Raw genomic sequence first — 15,256 nt, 5'->3', positions numbered from 1 at the left:
AATGCGTGTATTACAAAACCACACACCGCCCCTGCAAAATGTATTTTTTCTAAGTTACTCAACAAAGAGAAAAATGTGAGAATAGAAAGAGAAAGAGACGGGAACATACTTGTAAAAAGTAGAAGATAGCAGTCCATTTCTTTTTTTACTATATGTGTTAAAGCATCTACCCCAGAACATAGCTGGTGCACTGTGGTATAGAAAATAGATCTTAATCGCACACACCGTTGCAAACAGGGCATATATGTGGGGGGTGGTGTCTTGGGTTACCGTCAGCAAGCAAGGTATCACATTTGGCCGTGAAACACACACATTTTTTACGGATTCCATTGTCAGAGTCACTCTTCCTTCTGGTTTGGGGGGTGGGGGCGGGGGCGACCACCCTTCTGCATCGATCCCCATTGATTAGTTAAAGAGAAAGAAAGAGAGAGAGGAAAGAAGAAAGGAAGGAAGGAAGGACCGAGAGATTGCCTGGATCTAATCCACAGAAGAAAGAGGGTGCAGGTTTGGAGTCTGGTAGGGAAAATCCCTGACTCCATTATGTACGTCCCTCCCTCCATCCATCCATCCCTCCCTTCCCGCCCGCCACACACACACACACACACACACACACACACACACACACACACACACACACACACACACACACACACACACACACCCACACTCACACACACACACACACACACACACACACACACACACACACACCAGGTGAATTGTGGCTATGTGGGGGGCTTAGCAGCAGTAGCAGTAGTAGTAGTTGGCTTGCTGACTGGTTTGCCTCCGTTCATCACTGGGGGCTCGGTTGTGCTTTTACTGGGAAGGACGGCTGTTTTGGGCGCTTTGGTCTCTCCTACATCATGCAACGATGGCTCTCTGTACATAGCAACTGTGAGGGAGAGAGATAATAAAGAGAAGGGAGGAGATAAGGAGGCAAGGAAGGGTGAGAGGGAAAAAGAGGGGGCGGGTAGGGAGAGAGATAGAGAGTGTAAGAAAAAGGGAGAGAAAAGAAGAAAGGGAGAGAATGGAGGAGAGGAGGAAGATTTAGTAAAACCCAGGGCAAAATAAGTCCTATTTCTCCTCTTTTCAGTCAAATAACTTGTAAAACTAACCACATGGCTCCTTTTTCACTAATGACTGCTAGCATGAATGATTTAATCCGTTTTAAGTCTTGTTGATGCAGAGGCTTCTATTTGTTTTTTGGAAATCATTCCAGACCACACCAAAAGGGGCAAAAAGGGGGTGAAAAAGACCAAAAAAGTGTCTAACACATTATTTAGCCTCTGGCTGGTGCCATAGTTAAGTAAAGGTTCAATTWAAAAAAAWATATATATCTTCCTCTCCTTTCTACAGACCCCAATCTAAATGTGGCCAAAAGCCTTTATGCAAAATGAGCAGTGGGAACCTCCCAAATGATCCTGCACTTTACTCTCCCTGCACTGCAGCTGTGTCACTGTCACGACAGTGCAGTACAGGTTCCTGGAGGCTTCCATGTTTAAATAATGGACAAAAATCAGTCAGGGAGGGGAGGAGAGTGTAGACGCACCATAAAGCATCAACATTTCATGGCCGCAAAGACAGGGCTTGTCCCTTCCCCTCTGTGCTATATGCCAACCTGTGAATTATGGATGGGAATGATAAATATAAATGATACGTCAAGGGGAAGATAACCATCCTTCAGTGTAGCGGTGGGTGGTTACTCAGGGCGGGATTAACAGTAAAGGGGGCATGATCAGATAGACTTGTTCCGTCTAAAGACACTACCGCGACAGGGTCTAGGTGTGGGATGGTCATTCCGAGGGGTGTGGAGGATGAAATGTGGTATTGTGAACCTGCAGGCATGTGATGGCTTACATGTTTATGACTTGTGTAAGATTCTGGTGATATATACATAAACCCCGCCTCATAGTTAGCCCATACATATAATACGTTTGTCACCTCTGACATGAGGCATAAGCTTGGTACCAACAATACGTAGTAGGATTGCAAAGGGAGAGTATATTACTGGAAACTTTTGAAGTTTTGTAACTTTCGCCTTTTTGGGTAATTCGGATTATCACAGGTGTCTGTAATTATCTCTGGCCCTCTGTGTGACCTTATCACATGTCAAATACACTGAGTGTGCAAAGCATTATGGACATTACATGCCATATAGGTATAGACTGACCAGGTGAATCCAGGTGAAAGCTATGATCCCTTATTAATGTCACTTGTTAAATCCATTTCAATCAGTGTAGATGAAGGGGAGGAGACAGGTTAACGGATTTTTTTTAATTTCGTTTTGAGACAATTGAGACACGGATTGTGTATGTGTGCCATTTAGAGGGTGAATGGGCAAAACAAAAGATCGAAGTGCCTTTGAACGGGCCAGGCGCACCGGTTTGTGTCAAGAACTGCAACACTGCTGGGTTTTTCACGCTCAACAGTTTCCAGCGTATATCAAGAATGGTCCTCCACTAAAAGGATATCTAGCCAACCTGACACAACACAACAGTTTATATATTTAAAAAAAAATCAAATAAGATGATTTTAAAATAAGAAATAGAATGTCAAAGCTGTAAAACATTATCCTAAATAAAAATCCACCAACTTAGTGAATACCATTGGGGTTTAATATGAGGTTTTCAGCATGAAATCCTTTATATGTGATAATACTATACATGAATGCATTTTTAAAAATTCAAATATAAATTACCAAAGTTACCATAGATTGCCATAGATTACCTGTTAGTTACCAACATTACAGAAGTTTAACTTTGGTAAATTACTAGCTTTGCAACCCTAGTCAGTCGATCTCAGCCAGGAATAAATGTTCATATACAGTAGAAGGTACATACTTATGTTTTGCAAAGGTTATCCTTGAAAGAAGTCTAGCAGATATAAATGCCCTACTTTTTAGTTCAATATACTGCCTCTCATCACAAAACAACAAAAACTATATTTGCTGCTCTCTTGCTTATACTGCTCTAATGCCCCTGAAACAGTTATTTTCTAATGAAAACAAATCAAACTCAGAATGTGGTGTTGGCATACCTTCTAATGGCTTGGGCAGGAAGTGAGCAGCTGGTTTTGTTTTCTTCACTCGATTCCCCTTCATGGCTTGGCCCTCTTTGTTGAGCCCCAGGAACCAAGCTCTCCCTGACTCCTGTTGCCTGTACAGCATCGACGAGTAGATCACATARTAGTTCTCAAACACAGACTCTTTGAACTTGCATTCTGCCGTAAAGAGTTCCTGCAAAGACAGAAGACAGGTTAAGTATCATGTCTATGTGGCAGAGCCATGGCTAAGTGGTAATGGTCCCCGCTCTCAATACATGTATAACTCCCCATCGGTGATCGGGTTCAATCCCATGGTTTACCCAGCAAACCAAAATTGGTTCTGTGGAAGTTGCCAGAACATTCGTTACGTTGTTCTCATAACACAAAAACTGTCCAGTTGTGTTTATCATTATACAAAGTTTGTCTTGCAAGAACGTTCCCAGAACAAATTTAGTCTGTTCCTTACCTGGAAACCTAATGAGAATGTTCGGGGAATGTTCTGCGGTGGCTGTTACAGCTGTGCACAACATTTTAGTGAATGTTTGGAGAACATTCCAAGGATATTTCATTTAAAACATTTTCTGAAAATAAAAACATTTTCATCAAAAACATTATTTGAATGCTTTTGGGATGTTGTCCTAATGTTAGATAAAACCGTAACTACAACTTAATGGGAATCTTAGCTAATTTTATGGGATTTTTCCCAGTTTGCTGGGTACCCTTCAAACGTTCTCTCCTCTCCACACCTGTATCCCCACTTGTAATTTATAATTTGTACAATAAAACTTTAAAAAGTCAAGTTCTTAAAAATGTATCTTGTTCTTATAAGAAATATAGTGTATGTTCCATTTGGGTCTCGAAGCATAGGTAAAGGTAACACCCTATTCCCCATATAGTTCACTACACTTATCTGGTTCACTATCACATATGGCTCTGGGAAAAGAAGTGTACTATGTATTAAGATATAATTTGAGACACAAAGCCTTTGTGCAAAAAACAATGAAACATCTGAACATCATTCATGTTTGAACATGTAGCAATATCCAGAGGTCACAAAGACAAATTTTATGCAGCTCCACTACACAATACGTTTAAAAAAAAGCCACGTTCAACAGGATTACCAAAACAGACTGACGAGCTAAAATATTCAGAAGCCCTGAATGTGGCAGACCAATCCGAACTCCTCTCTCGGCATGTCCAGCCCTCTCATTATCTCAGACAATCATGACTAGTGGGAAGGTTGCTCACTTTTTCTGTGGTTTAACCAACAAGGCTCATAATTTAACAATTTGATTCATATTTACAGATGTCATACAAGTTTGTTATTAAGGCACATGAAAGTTCACATGTTCCAGAAGGCATTTCTGCCAAAAAACGCATTTTGATTAAAAAAAATTTTTTTACATTCAAATGGCTCTCCTATGAAGTCGTGACTTTCGACATACGACTGGTTTCCTGAATCGGGTCACAATTGTTTAGGAGCCCATAAAACGGCAGCCATCTCCTCCGGTGCCATTCTACATTATATGCCTAGATGCCTCAATTTGTTACACTAGCTAGAGTATATCTGTGTGTATGTTGTGCTAGCAAACACCCAAGAAAGAGTCATGAAAATACACTCATTACATCTGTAATACTTTGTGCAAACAACCTTTTAGCTAATCCAGGGACCTCACCATCCTTCACACACCCCTTTTTTGTCAATGACAAATGAACACCACATCTCACTCCGCTTTACCCCCATTCATCTCATTCAACTGAAGAGAACCGGAGGGTAATAAAGAGCGGTAATAATTATCGGTCCCACATTGGGGTTTTCATTGGGGTGTATTAATAAACGCCTGGTCATGCTTCAAGTAGTTCTGGTTGGAGGAGTTATTCAGCACACCCCCACAAAGGCCCTGTTTGAATAATTCCAAAATGTATCCTTCCTTCCTCCCTCCCTCCATTCCTTAAGAGTTGATTTGTCGCTGACATGATTGCATAGGTCAATGTAAGAGACCCCACTACTAGATCACACCTATCCAGCCAGAGCAGCAAATTATTTGAACGAGTCTGAGCCACAAAAAGAGACCCTCAAATCCCAATTTCTCTCTGACGTTTAATCTTCTTCCCTGCTATTTCCCCTCGCTAGGCATTTATGATTGGGACTTGATGTAGTTAATAAATATTACGTGGTCTTTCCACCGTTTAGGTGTTTGCTCATAACTCCCACAGCTTCACCCTGGGGATTATTTATGGGGTGAGTGTGTAGTTCCGACGACGCACCCCATCACCGAGTAATAGCAGGTTATTAAGCACTGTGTTAAATAGCTCTTGTCAGGGCTTAACAACCAGTCGGGGCCGATGACGACAACTAAGTGACACTTTGGGGGACTTATTAATGACTGGCTCAATCAGATGAAATTGCATTAGGTAAGGCAGGCACAGGCTGGTAGCTGTATTTGGAGAGCTTCCAGTCTCCTTAATTGAACACTCAGAGGGATTCCATTGACTGCATACAGACCAGAGGAACTTAACCGGCTCAGTTGGTTAGCGAGAGCTGCTAGTAGCGCTAATGCTGTATATCCCTTGTGTCATGCTTGTAACACTGAGGAAATAACTTAAGACTCATAGGCTGTGTTTACACTGCCATCCTACACTGTAAAAACGTATTTAGCCTTTTAGTTGTTTCAGCTAATTTTCCAAAGTCAATTCAACTGAAAAATAGTAAATTCAACAGAAAATGTTGAGATACCATGATTTAGTCGACTAGTCAGAAAATGTTGAGAAGTTGACTCAATGAGTAATGTTGACCAGTGAATTATACAATACACGTTGACTAAACGATAATGAAATCGCTGAATGTCTCACGAGTGAATGCTAGGAACGACCAGTATGTGGGCTTCAATTTTGACACCAACATCTTAGTTTCTCGAGTTCTCTGTGGTTCGATTCGGCGGTCATCTAAGCATGAATGTCAGCATCGGTATTAGGAACAGTTCGAATCAATATATGATTTTAATAGCACTAGCTATCTAGCTAACTGTGTCTTTTGAATTGCTAAGGCTAGCCAACTACCCACTGAGCACAAACTGCTTTTGTAAAACAGTAAATAGCCTAAAGTTAAGGCTATGTTACAACCTAATGTAACATTSAACCTTAAAATTAGTAACACATTTTGAGGTTACTGTAACTACAAATGTCTTTTTATGTAACCATATAAAGTGTGCATTTTCAAGATAACATGCAAAGGTCATCACACCTATGCTGTAATAATCTGTACAGAATCTCGAACGGCATTGAAAACTTAACGAAGGCCCGCAGGCACGAACGAGGCTAGCTAAAACATGGGTCGGGATCGGACAGTAATCGCAGCCAGTGGCTTCTGAATGCATTTTGGCGTTCGATTTCCTGTGTTCCTGTGTCTGGCATTGAAAGTTAGTGCTGCCGCGCTGCAGTCAGGAAAGCACTGTGTGCCACACATCGGAGTTTCTGCAGCCCAACCTGCAGTGTGTGTGTCTTGCCAATCATATTGACGCAAATGGAATCACACAGTGCAATAACAGAGAGTGAAGCGCCTTTTCTCTGGATGGGCTTTCCTCTGGTGTTTATGCTCGTTAGACAACCTGAAAACGCATCGCCCAAGCAAGAGACTTCAGCTCCATCTCAACTCCTCCTCCACATTCACTGGATTGGTTGAAAAGTGAAGAAGAGAACCTCCCCCGGCAGTTTTTTTTCTTCTCGTCAAGACCAGTATGTAGGAGATCTAGTTTCAGGCGTTTATTTTAAGGCTGCTACGTTAGTAGCACATAGATGCAATGCTCATTTCCTGTCACTTTTCTTTTACATTTTTGGGTGGTTATTGTGGCAACGGCAGGTCATGTGCAAAAAAAAAACACTTTATGATGCCTGACAGGCATGTTTAATATGAAAAAAACACAATACTCTCTGAACTACATGAGGCAAAATTCCACCCTCATTTGGCGACGCGCGTCCTCAGATTCATGGCGTGTCAGCAGTCTCCTTCCAAAGGGCCGCTTATCATGTGCAAGATGTCAGAGAGGCAGTGCCTGTCTCTTCCCGTTTCCAGGGGTATCGGGGGAAAGCACAGTCTTTAACACGCTGTACTGTACTGACAGGACTCAGGACAGATCAGCCACACAGCTTATCAAAAATATAATGGATTGAGGTAGAAGTTAATTGGAGTGAGTATTGATTTAGGCCTAGATTCATTCCATATCTCTGAAGATCAGCACTATAGCACGATTTACATTTAAAGGCAATGTGGGCCCCATTTGTGGAGACTGCATTTATGGTAAACGCTGCATTTGTCGGCTGAATCTGCAATTAGCTTGGAATTTCAATCACTCTATAGTGCTTATCTTCCACAATACGGATTGAATCTAGCCCTTAATTTTGTTTAGTCAGGTAAGGTGTTGAGAACGAACAGTCTTTTACAATACTGACCACTTTGCAGTAGTGTGAGTAAAAGCTCCATGGCTTCATCCTATGCAGCCAAAGGATAAATCCACAGTGKCAAATAATACTCATACCTAAAAGAGGTGGGATATCAATCGGAAGGAGCATAACAGTACGTATCTGTATTAGCACCACGATATGAGAGTACCGTACCACACAACAAAACAACAGATCTGAATGCAAAAAGAAGCAGTGACTTTTGACTGTGCCATTCAACCAATGAGCACATTTGCAACAGGAGTTTCACATGCTCAACTGGCTCAAAGTGTCTCTTTTTTTGGACCAGATCCCATACACTCGTCAAAAAAATTCTTATAAAACGGTGTTGAGGCGTTGCTTTCAGAACCAAACTAATGTCTCGGAGCCGATTACAAAGCCAAAGAGGTTTTTACCTTCACGGTTCCCAGAGTCACTTCAATTAGGTAATTAATTACACATCTTCCTCGTCAGGTAAGGCTCGTTGCCGGTTGACTGGTCACTGTTATCAGCGAGATCGCTTGTGCGGCAGGCCATGTTGAGCCGAGAGCGCTGATTACTTACACCGTGCGATTCTTCAACCACCCGAGAGCGGCTGAACAAAGTGAGTGMGAAGGTTTCTTGGATGCAAATACTTTCATATAACTAGGTTCCCAGATTTTTGAGTGACTTGGGGAGAGTGGGGGGGGAGAGAAGGTTTCTTGGGTACAAACACTGTCAGTCACCGATAATCATAGTGGTTTGAAGATGACTCCGAGGCAGTCAAACGACTCCTCTTCGTGGCGCTGATTGCATCTCCAGCTTCAGTAGAGATTTTTTATGTTTCTCTGTTGTCTTCCTTTCATCACACTCAGTTTTTTTTTTCAGATGATTGTATTCGGGAAAGGGCACAAAGCCAAACAGACATATGTCCTCTTTTCTGTTTAAAAAAACAAACATGTTCATTAAATTCACGAGGCGATGCTTAAAAATCGCAGTCTGAAACTAAGCCGTCGTCACTCTCCTCATTTCCGACGCCTTGTTTTGAATCTCGGATAGAAAATATTGATGTCCACTTCAGCTGGCCATAATAACGCTGTGTTCATAAATATAAAACGTTGGTGCCAAATTGCTTCGGAGAAGACTGACAAATTCAGAAATTAAGTTGAGGATAGAGACATAGAAATACAGCAATTTATAATTTCATTGTTGTGGTATTTAATACACCAGTCAAGGTGTTGGCATGCACATCCATCTTGTTTTTTCAGGTGAAGAGGTGTGCACAGCACGCCCTCCCAGTTTATTGCTTTCGGTGTGTGTGCGTTTCTAGTGAGTTTGGTCGATATCTGAGGGCGTAATAGAAAGCTCTACTTAATTTCACCTCCACAACCTGTAAATGAGCCATGAGGTGATAAGTCTGTGTCAGGGGCTGTCTTGACTTTGAGCTGCAGCTTGCAAACTTTATTAAGGAGAGACAACCTCTGGTCCACACTGTCAGTTACTGGCTCCGTGCTTTCCTTGACAGGCCCTTCTCCTCTTCTCTCTATTTTTCTTCTGTTTTCTACTTTTTGTGGTGGGGGGCAGAACATGGCACATACCTTTGCACTCGGTTGCTATGGCAACAGAGAAGTGGTTGCTCCGGAATAGTGATATGCTCTTAAAGAAAAGGACCGGTGGTGGTCATTCCCTATAGCAACGTAAATAGGAACATGAGGGACCCACACCGGAGGCAAGTGAAACAGATTTGTTTTTTTGGGGTAATTGCATTAAATGTCTCCTGTGATCAACATATGACATATTCCCTTTCAAAACGTTAAAGATACAGATTATGGTTTGATACATTTCAAAATCCATTTCAAGATAGACTGCTGTTGCAGTTTTTTTTAGGCAGCCAATGATGGCACAGATGAAAAATGTGCTATTAATTATCTAAGGCCAATTAACAGCTCAAATACCGTTTGGCTAGTAATCTGCAACTTCATCAGGGAACATACATGTACTCGGCAGGGTACACTGTATAATGCTAGCTGTTGCTGGAGATCCACCTGGATTTGAGATCATGTTTAGAAAGAGAAGGGTGATATTGGCAGGGAGTTATGAGGTCGGGGCACACCCCTCTACACCCGCGGCAAATCGAATCATTTCTGAGGCACACAACGGTTGATTTGTCTCCCCTCTCGATCGTCCTGCCTGCCTCTCCACATCAGTGACTCCCCGGTACCCTGATTCGCAGCGCTCTAAATGGGCAGCCATAATTGACCTTGGTCACAGACAGAGGGCCAGCACCGCTCAGACCAACATAATCACTCCACTCACCACAGAATGAATGAGAGAGAGGGGGGGGGGGTGAAGAGAGTCATATATATAGAGAGAGAGAGCGAGAGAGAGAGAGAGAAAAATAGAGAGTTGGGAGGAAAGAGTGAAAGAGAAAATGGGGAGATTAAGAGAGGGAAAGAGAAAAACAGAAAGAGAGAATAAAGCATGAAGAAAAAGGCTGTCTCCCATACATAGGAGAACAAAATCAAATTGATTTGTCACAACCTTCGTATGCAGCTGGTGTAGACTAACAGTCAAATGTTAATTTACGGTTCATTCCCAACAATGCAGAGAGAAAAATAGAAAGGTAATACAAAAAATAATAACTCAAGGAATAAATACACAATGGAGTAACGATAACTTAGCTACAGTGACTTCAGAAAGTGTGTCACACCCCCTTGACTTTTCCTACATTTGGTATGTACAAAGTGGGATTTAAATATTGATTGATATATTTTTTCACACAAAATACTTTGTCATGTCAGTGTAAGAAACATTTTCACAGTTTATAATATATATATTATTTATATATATTTCTTCATTCTTCATATATACAGTGGGGAGAACAAGTATTTGATACACTGCCGATTTTGCAGGTTTTCCTACTTACAAAGCATGTAGAGGTCTTCATGTGTATTTTTATCATAGGTACACTTCAACTGTGAGAGACGGAATCTAAAAACAAAAATCCAGAAAATCACATTGTATAATTTTTAAATAATTAATTTGCATTTTATTGCATGACATAAGTATTTGATCACCTACCAACCAGTAAGAATTCCGGCTCCTCACAGACCTGTTATGTTTTTCTTTAAGAAGCCTCCTGTTCTCCACTCATTACCTGTATAACTGCACCTGTTTGAATCTCGTTACCTGTATAAAAGACACCTGTCCACAACACTCAATCAAACAGATTCCAACCTCTCCACAATGGCGCAAGACCAGAGAGCTGTGTAAGGACATCAGAGGATAAAATTGTAGACCTGCACAAGCTGGGATGGGCTACAGGACAATAGGCAAGCAGCTGGTGAGAAGGAAACAACTGTTGGCGCAATTATTAGAAAATGGAAGAAGTTCAAGATGACGGTCAATCACCCTCGGTCTGGGGCTCCATGCAAGATTTCACCTCGTGGGGCATCAATGATCATTGAGGAAGGTGAGGGATCAGCCCAGAACTACACGCAGGACCTGGTCAATGACCTGAAGAGAGCTGGGACCACAGTCTCAAAGAAAACCATTAGTAACACACTACGCCGTCATGGATTAAAATCCTGCAGCGCACGCAAGGTCCCCCGCTCAAGCCAGCGCATGTCCAGGCCCGTCTGAAGTTTGCCAATGACCATCTGGATGATCCAGAGGAGGAATGGAGAAAGGCATTGGTTCGATGAGACAAAAATAGAGCTTTTTGCTCTAAACTCCACTCGCCGTGTTTGGAGGAATAGAAGGATGAGTACAACCCCAAGAAACACATCCCAACCGTGAAGCATGGAGGTGGAAACATCATTCTTTGGGATGCTTTTCTGCAAAGGGACAGACGACTGCACGTATTGAAGGGAGGATGGATGGGGCCATGTATCGCGAGATCTTGACCAACAACCTCCTCCCTCAGTAAGAGCATTGAAGATGGGTCGTGGCTGGGTCTTCCAGCATGACAACGACCCGAAACACACAGCCAGGCAACTAAGGAGTGGCTCCGTAAGAAGCATCTCAAAGGCCTGGAGTGGCCTAGCCAGTCTCCAGACCTGAACCCAATAGAAAATCATTGGAGGGCCGAAAGTCCGTATTGCCAGCGACAGCCCGAAACCTGAAGATCTGGAGAAGATCTGTAGGGAGGAGGGGCAAAATCCCTGCTGCAGTGTGTGCAAACCTAGTCAAAACTACAGGAAACGTATGATTCTGTAATTGCAAACAAAGTTTCTGTACCAAATATTAAGTTCTGCTTTTCTGATGTATCAAATACTTATGTCATGCAATAAAATGCAAATTAATTACTTAAAAATCATACAATGTGATTTTCTGGATTTTTGTTTTAGATTCCGTCTCTCAKAGTAGAAGTGTACCTATGATAAAAATTACAGACCTCTACATGCTTTGTAAGTAGGAAAACCTGCAAAATCGGCAGTGTATCAAATACTTGTTCTCCCCACTGTATATATATAAAACGATCTTGTTTAGATAAGTATTCAACCCCCTGAGTCAATAGAATCACCTTTGGCAGCGATTACAGCTGTGAGTCTTTCTGGGTAAGTCTCTAAGAACTTTGCACACCTGGATAGTACAATATTTGCACAATAAATTCTTCAAGCTCTGTCAAATTGGTTGTTGATCATTGCTAGACAACCATTTTCAAGTATTGTCATTGATTTTCATGCCAATTTAAGTCAAAACTGTAATTAGCCACTCAGGAACATTCAATGTCATCTTGCTAAGCAACTCCAGTGTATATTTGGCCTTGTGTTTCAGGTTATTGTACTGCTGAAACGTGAATTTGTCTCCCAGTGACTATTGGAAAGCAGACTGAACCAAGTTTTCCTCTAGGATTTTGCCTGTGCTTAGCTCTCTACTCTTTATCCAAATAACTCCCTAGTCCTTGCCAATGACAAACATACCGACAAGCAGGGATGGGGAGTAACGGATTACATGTATTCCATTACATGTAAGGGATTACAAAAAAAACGGTAACTGTAATCCGTTACGTTAACAGCAAAAATATTGTAATCCGATTACACACACTTTTGAAAAACTAGATAATTACTTCAAGTATTAAATTCAGAAAGGATGTTGGCGGAAAAAAATCTTTGACACTCTCGGTTTTCTCAATGACATTCAAATCAGCATTGAAAACAAGTTTACTTACAGTTGAAGTCGGAAGTTTACATACACCTTAGCCAAATACATTTAAACTCAGTTTTTCACAATTTCTGACATTTAATCCTAGTAAAAATTCCCTGTCTTAGGTCAGTTAGGATCACCACTTTATTTTAAGAATGTGAAATGTCAGAATAATAGTAGAGAGAATGATTTATTTCAGCTTTTATTTCTTTCATCACATTCCCAGTGGGTCAGAAGTCTACATACACTCAATTTGGATTTGGTAGCATTGCCTTGAAATTGTTTAACTTGGGTCAAACATTTTGGGTAGCCTTCCACAAGCTTCCCAGAATAAGTGGGTGAATKTTGGCCCATTCCTCCTGACAGAGCTGGTGTAACTGAGTCAGGTTTGTAGGCCTCCTTGCTCGCACAAGCTTTTTCAGTTCTGCGCACAAATTTTCTATAGGATGAGGTCAGGGCTTTGTGATGGCCACTCCAATACCTTGACTTTGTTGTCCTTAAGCCATTTTCCACAACTTTGGAAGTATGCTTGGGGTCATTGTCCATTTGGAAGACCCATTTGCGACCAAGCTTTAACTTCCTGACTGATGTCTTGAGATGTTGCTTCAATATATCCACATAATTCTCCTCCTAATGATGCCATCTATTTTGTGAAGAGCACCAGTCCCTCCTGCAGCAAAGCACCCCCATAACATGATGCTGCCACCCCGTGCTTCACGGTTGGGATGGTGTTCTTCGGCTTGCAAGCCTCCCCCTTTGTCTTCCAAACATAACAATGGTCATTATGGCCAAACAGTTCTATTTTTGTTTCATCAGACCAGAGGACATTTCTCCAAAAAGTATGATATTTGTCTCCATGTGCAGTTGCAAACCGTAGTCTGGCTTTTTTAGGGCGGTTTTGGAGCAGTGGCTTCTTCCTTGCTGAGCGGCCTTTCAGGTTATGTCGATATAGGACTCGTTTTACTGTGGATATAGGTACTTTGCTGTTGTTCTGKGATTGATTTGCACTTTTCGCACCAAAGTACGTTCATCTCTAGGAGACAGAACGCGTCTCCTTTCTAAGCGGTAGGATGGCTGCGTGGTCCCATTGTGTTTATACTTGCGTACTATTGTTTGTACAGATGAATTGCTCCCAAGGATGAAACAAACTTGTGGAGGTCTACACTTTCTTTCTGAGGTCTTGGCTGATTTCTTTAGATTTTCCCATGATGTCAAGCAAAGAGGCACTGAGTTTGAAGGYAGGCCTTGAAATACATCCATAGGTACACCTCCAATTGACTCAAATATTGTCAATTAGCCTATCAAAAGCTTCTACAGCCATGGCACCATTTTCTGGAATTTTTTAACATCCGACCCACTGGATTTGAGATAAAGTGAATAATAAGTGAAATAATCTGTGTAAACAATTGTTGAAAAAATGTACTTGTGTAAACTTCCGACTTCAACTGTATATTACAACAAATATTATGGATGAACTCAAATGTGCTGGTTGATAAAATACCTGTATTTATGRAAAGATGTTTGAAAAGGCTATTTTGTTCTTAAATTATATTGTAAATTGGAATGGTAGAGTTATGTCCTTCGTGGAGTTTTCAGAATTGTACGGAAAGGTCTGCTCAATCCAAGAGTACAACCATTTGATTACAGCATTGCCCCAAAAATGGAGGAGGCAGGTGGCAGCGGGAGGAGGTAGGGAACTGGTCTGTCTGCCCAATATAAAGGACCAAAACTGGCGGAGGAATAAAAATAGCATAAATATGAAAGTATACCAGTTTCATTTGAGGACCAGGATGTTGACAACTGTGCCATACAGATTGCAAAATAATTGGGAAGAGATTTTTGATGTACCGATTCCATGGTACAGGGTGTATGAGTTGATATATAAAACAACGCAAGATTCAAGACTTCGTGCTTTTCAGCTAAAATTATTATATATAATTCTTGCCACCAACAAAATTTTGAATATTTCGGGTATAAAATCATCAAAGCTCTGCAGATTTTCTTGTGAGGAAACAGAATCAATAGACCATTTATTTTGGTATTGCCCTCAGATAGCCTGTTTCTGGTCTCAGGAATGGCTGAAAATGCATAGCATTGATCTAAAATTGACCCTAGAAATAGTACTATTAGGAGATCTGGAGAGACCGGGTCAGTAAATTACTAATATACTAATACTCTTCGTAAAAGTATTTATCTTCAACTCACAATCTGTGGATTCTATTCGATTAGATAGATTGAAATTGTACGTTGACCATCACAGCATAGTTGAAAGATATGTGTTGCGTAGAAATCCGAAGAGGGTAACCAGCAGAGATAGATGGGGTGGGCTGAGGGAAGCTGAGGGTTGGGGTGTGGAATTGGAGACAAGTGGGAGTGGAGTTGCTGTGCGGGAGATAGAATGATGGTCAAAGATAAAAGTAAAAAATAAAAATAAATAAAACAGAATAAAAAGTATGTTTGAATGACACTGACACTCCATGACTGTTTTGACTCCTGGTAAAACCCTTTATGCGTTCCATGTAGAACCCTCTGTAGAAAGGGTTCTACATAGAAACCAAAAGGGTTCTACCAGGAACCAAAAAGAGTTCCTCAAAGGGTTCTCTTATGGGGACAGCTGGTGTAGAGTATGTGTAGGGGAGAGGGGACAGGT

General features: G+C 41.4%; 1 protein-coding gene across 2 annotated transcripts in view; it reads right to left on the bottom strand.

Annotated features, from left to right (window-relative positions):
• Window positions 1-591: 591 nt before the first annotated feature.
• The window catches only part of fgf14 (fibroblast growth factor 14), a 295,649-nt gene continuing 280,984 nt past the window's right edge, over window positions 592-15,256 (bottom strand). For both annotated transcript variants that reach the window (XM_023980878.2, XM_023980879.2), the window contains exons 4-5: window positions 3,037-3,235; window positions 592-892 (exon numbers count right to left, since the gene is read on the bottom strand). In XM_023980878.2, coding sequence (XP_023836646.1) covers window positions 726-892; window positions 3,037-3,235 — 366 coding nt within the window. In that variant the 3' untranslated portion in view covers window positions 592-725. The remainder of the gene's footprint in view (window positions 893-3,036; window positions 3,236-15,256) is intronic.

The sequence above is a fragment of the Salvelinus sp. IW2-2015 genome, linkage group LG36 (assembly GCF_002910315.2).
Source record: "Salvelinus sp. IW2-2015 linkage group LG36, ASM291031v2, whole genome shotgun sequence".
NCBI lineage: Eukaryota > Metazoa > Chordata > Actinopteri > Salmoniformes > Salmonidae > Salvelinus > Salvelinus sp. IW2-2015.
Note: the sequence above shows the minus strand (reverse complement) of the source record. Positions and strands in the feature narration are given on the sequence as shown.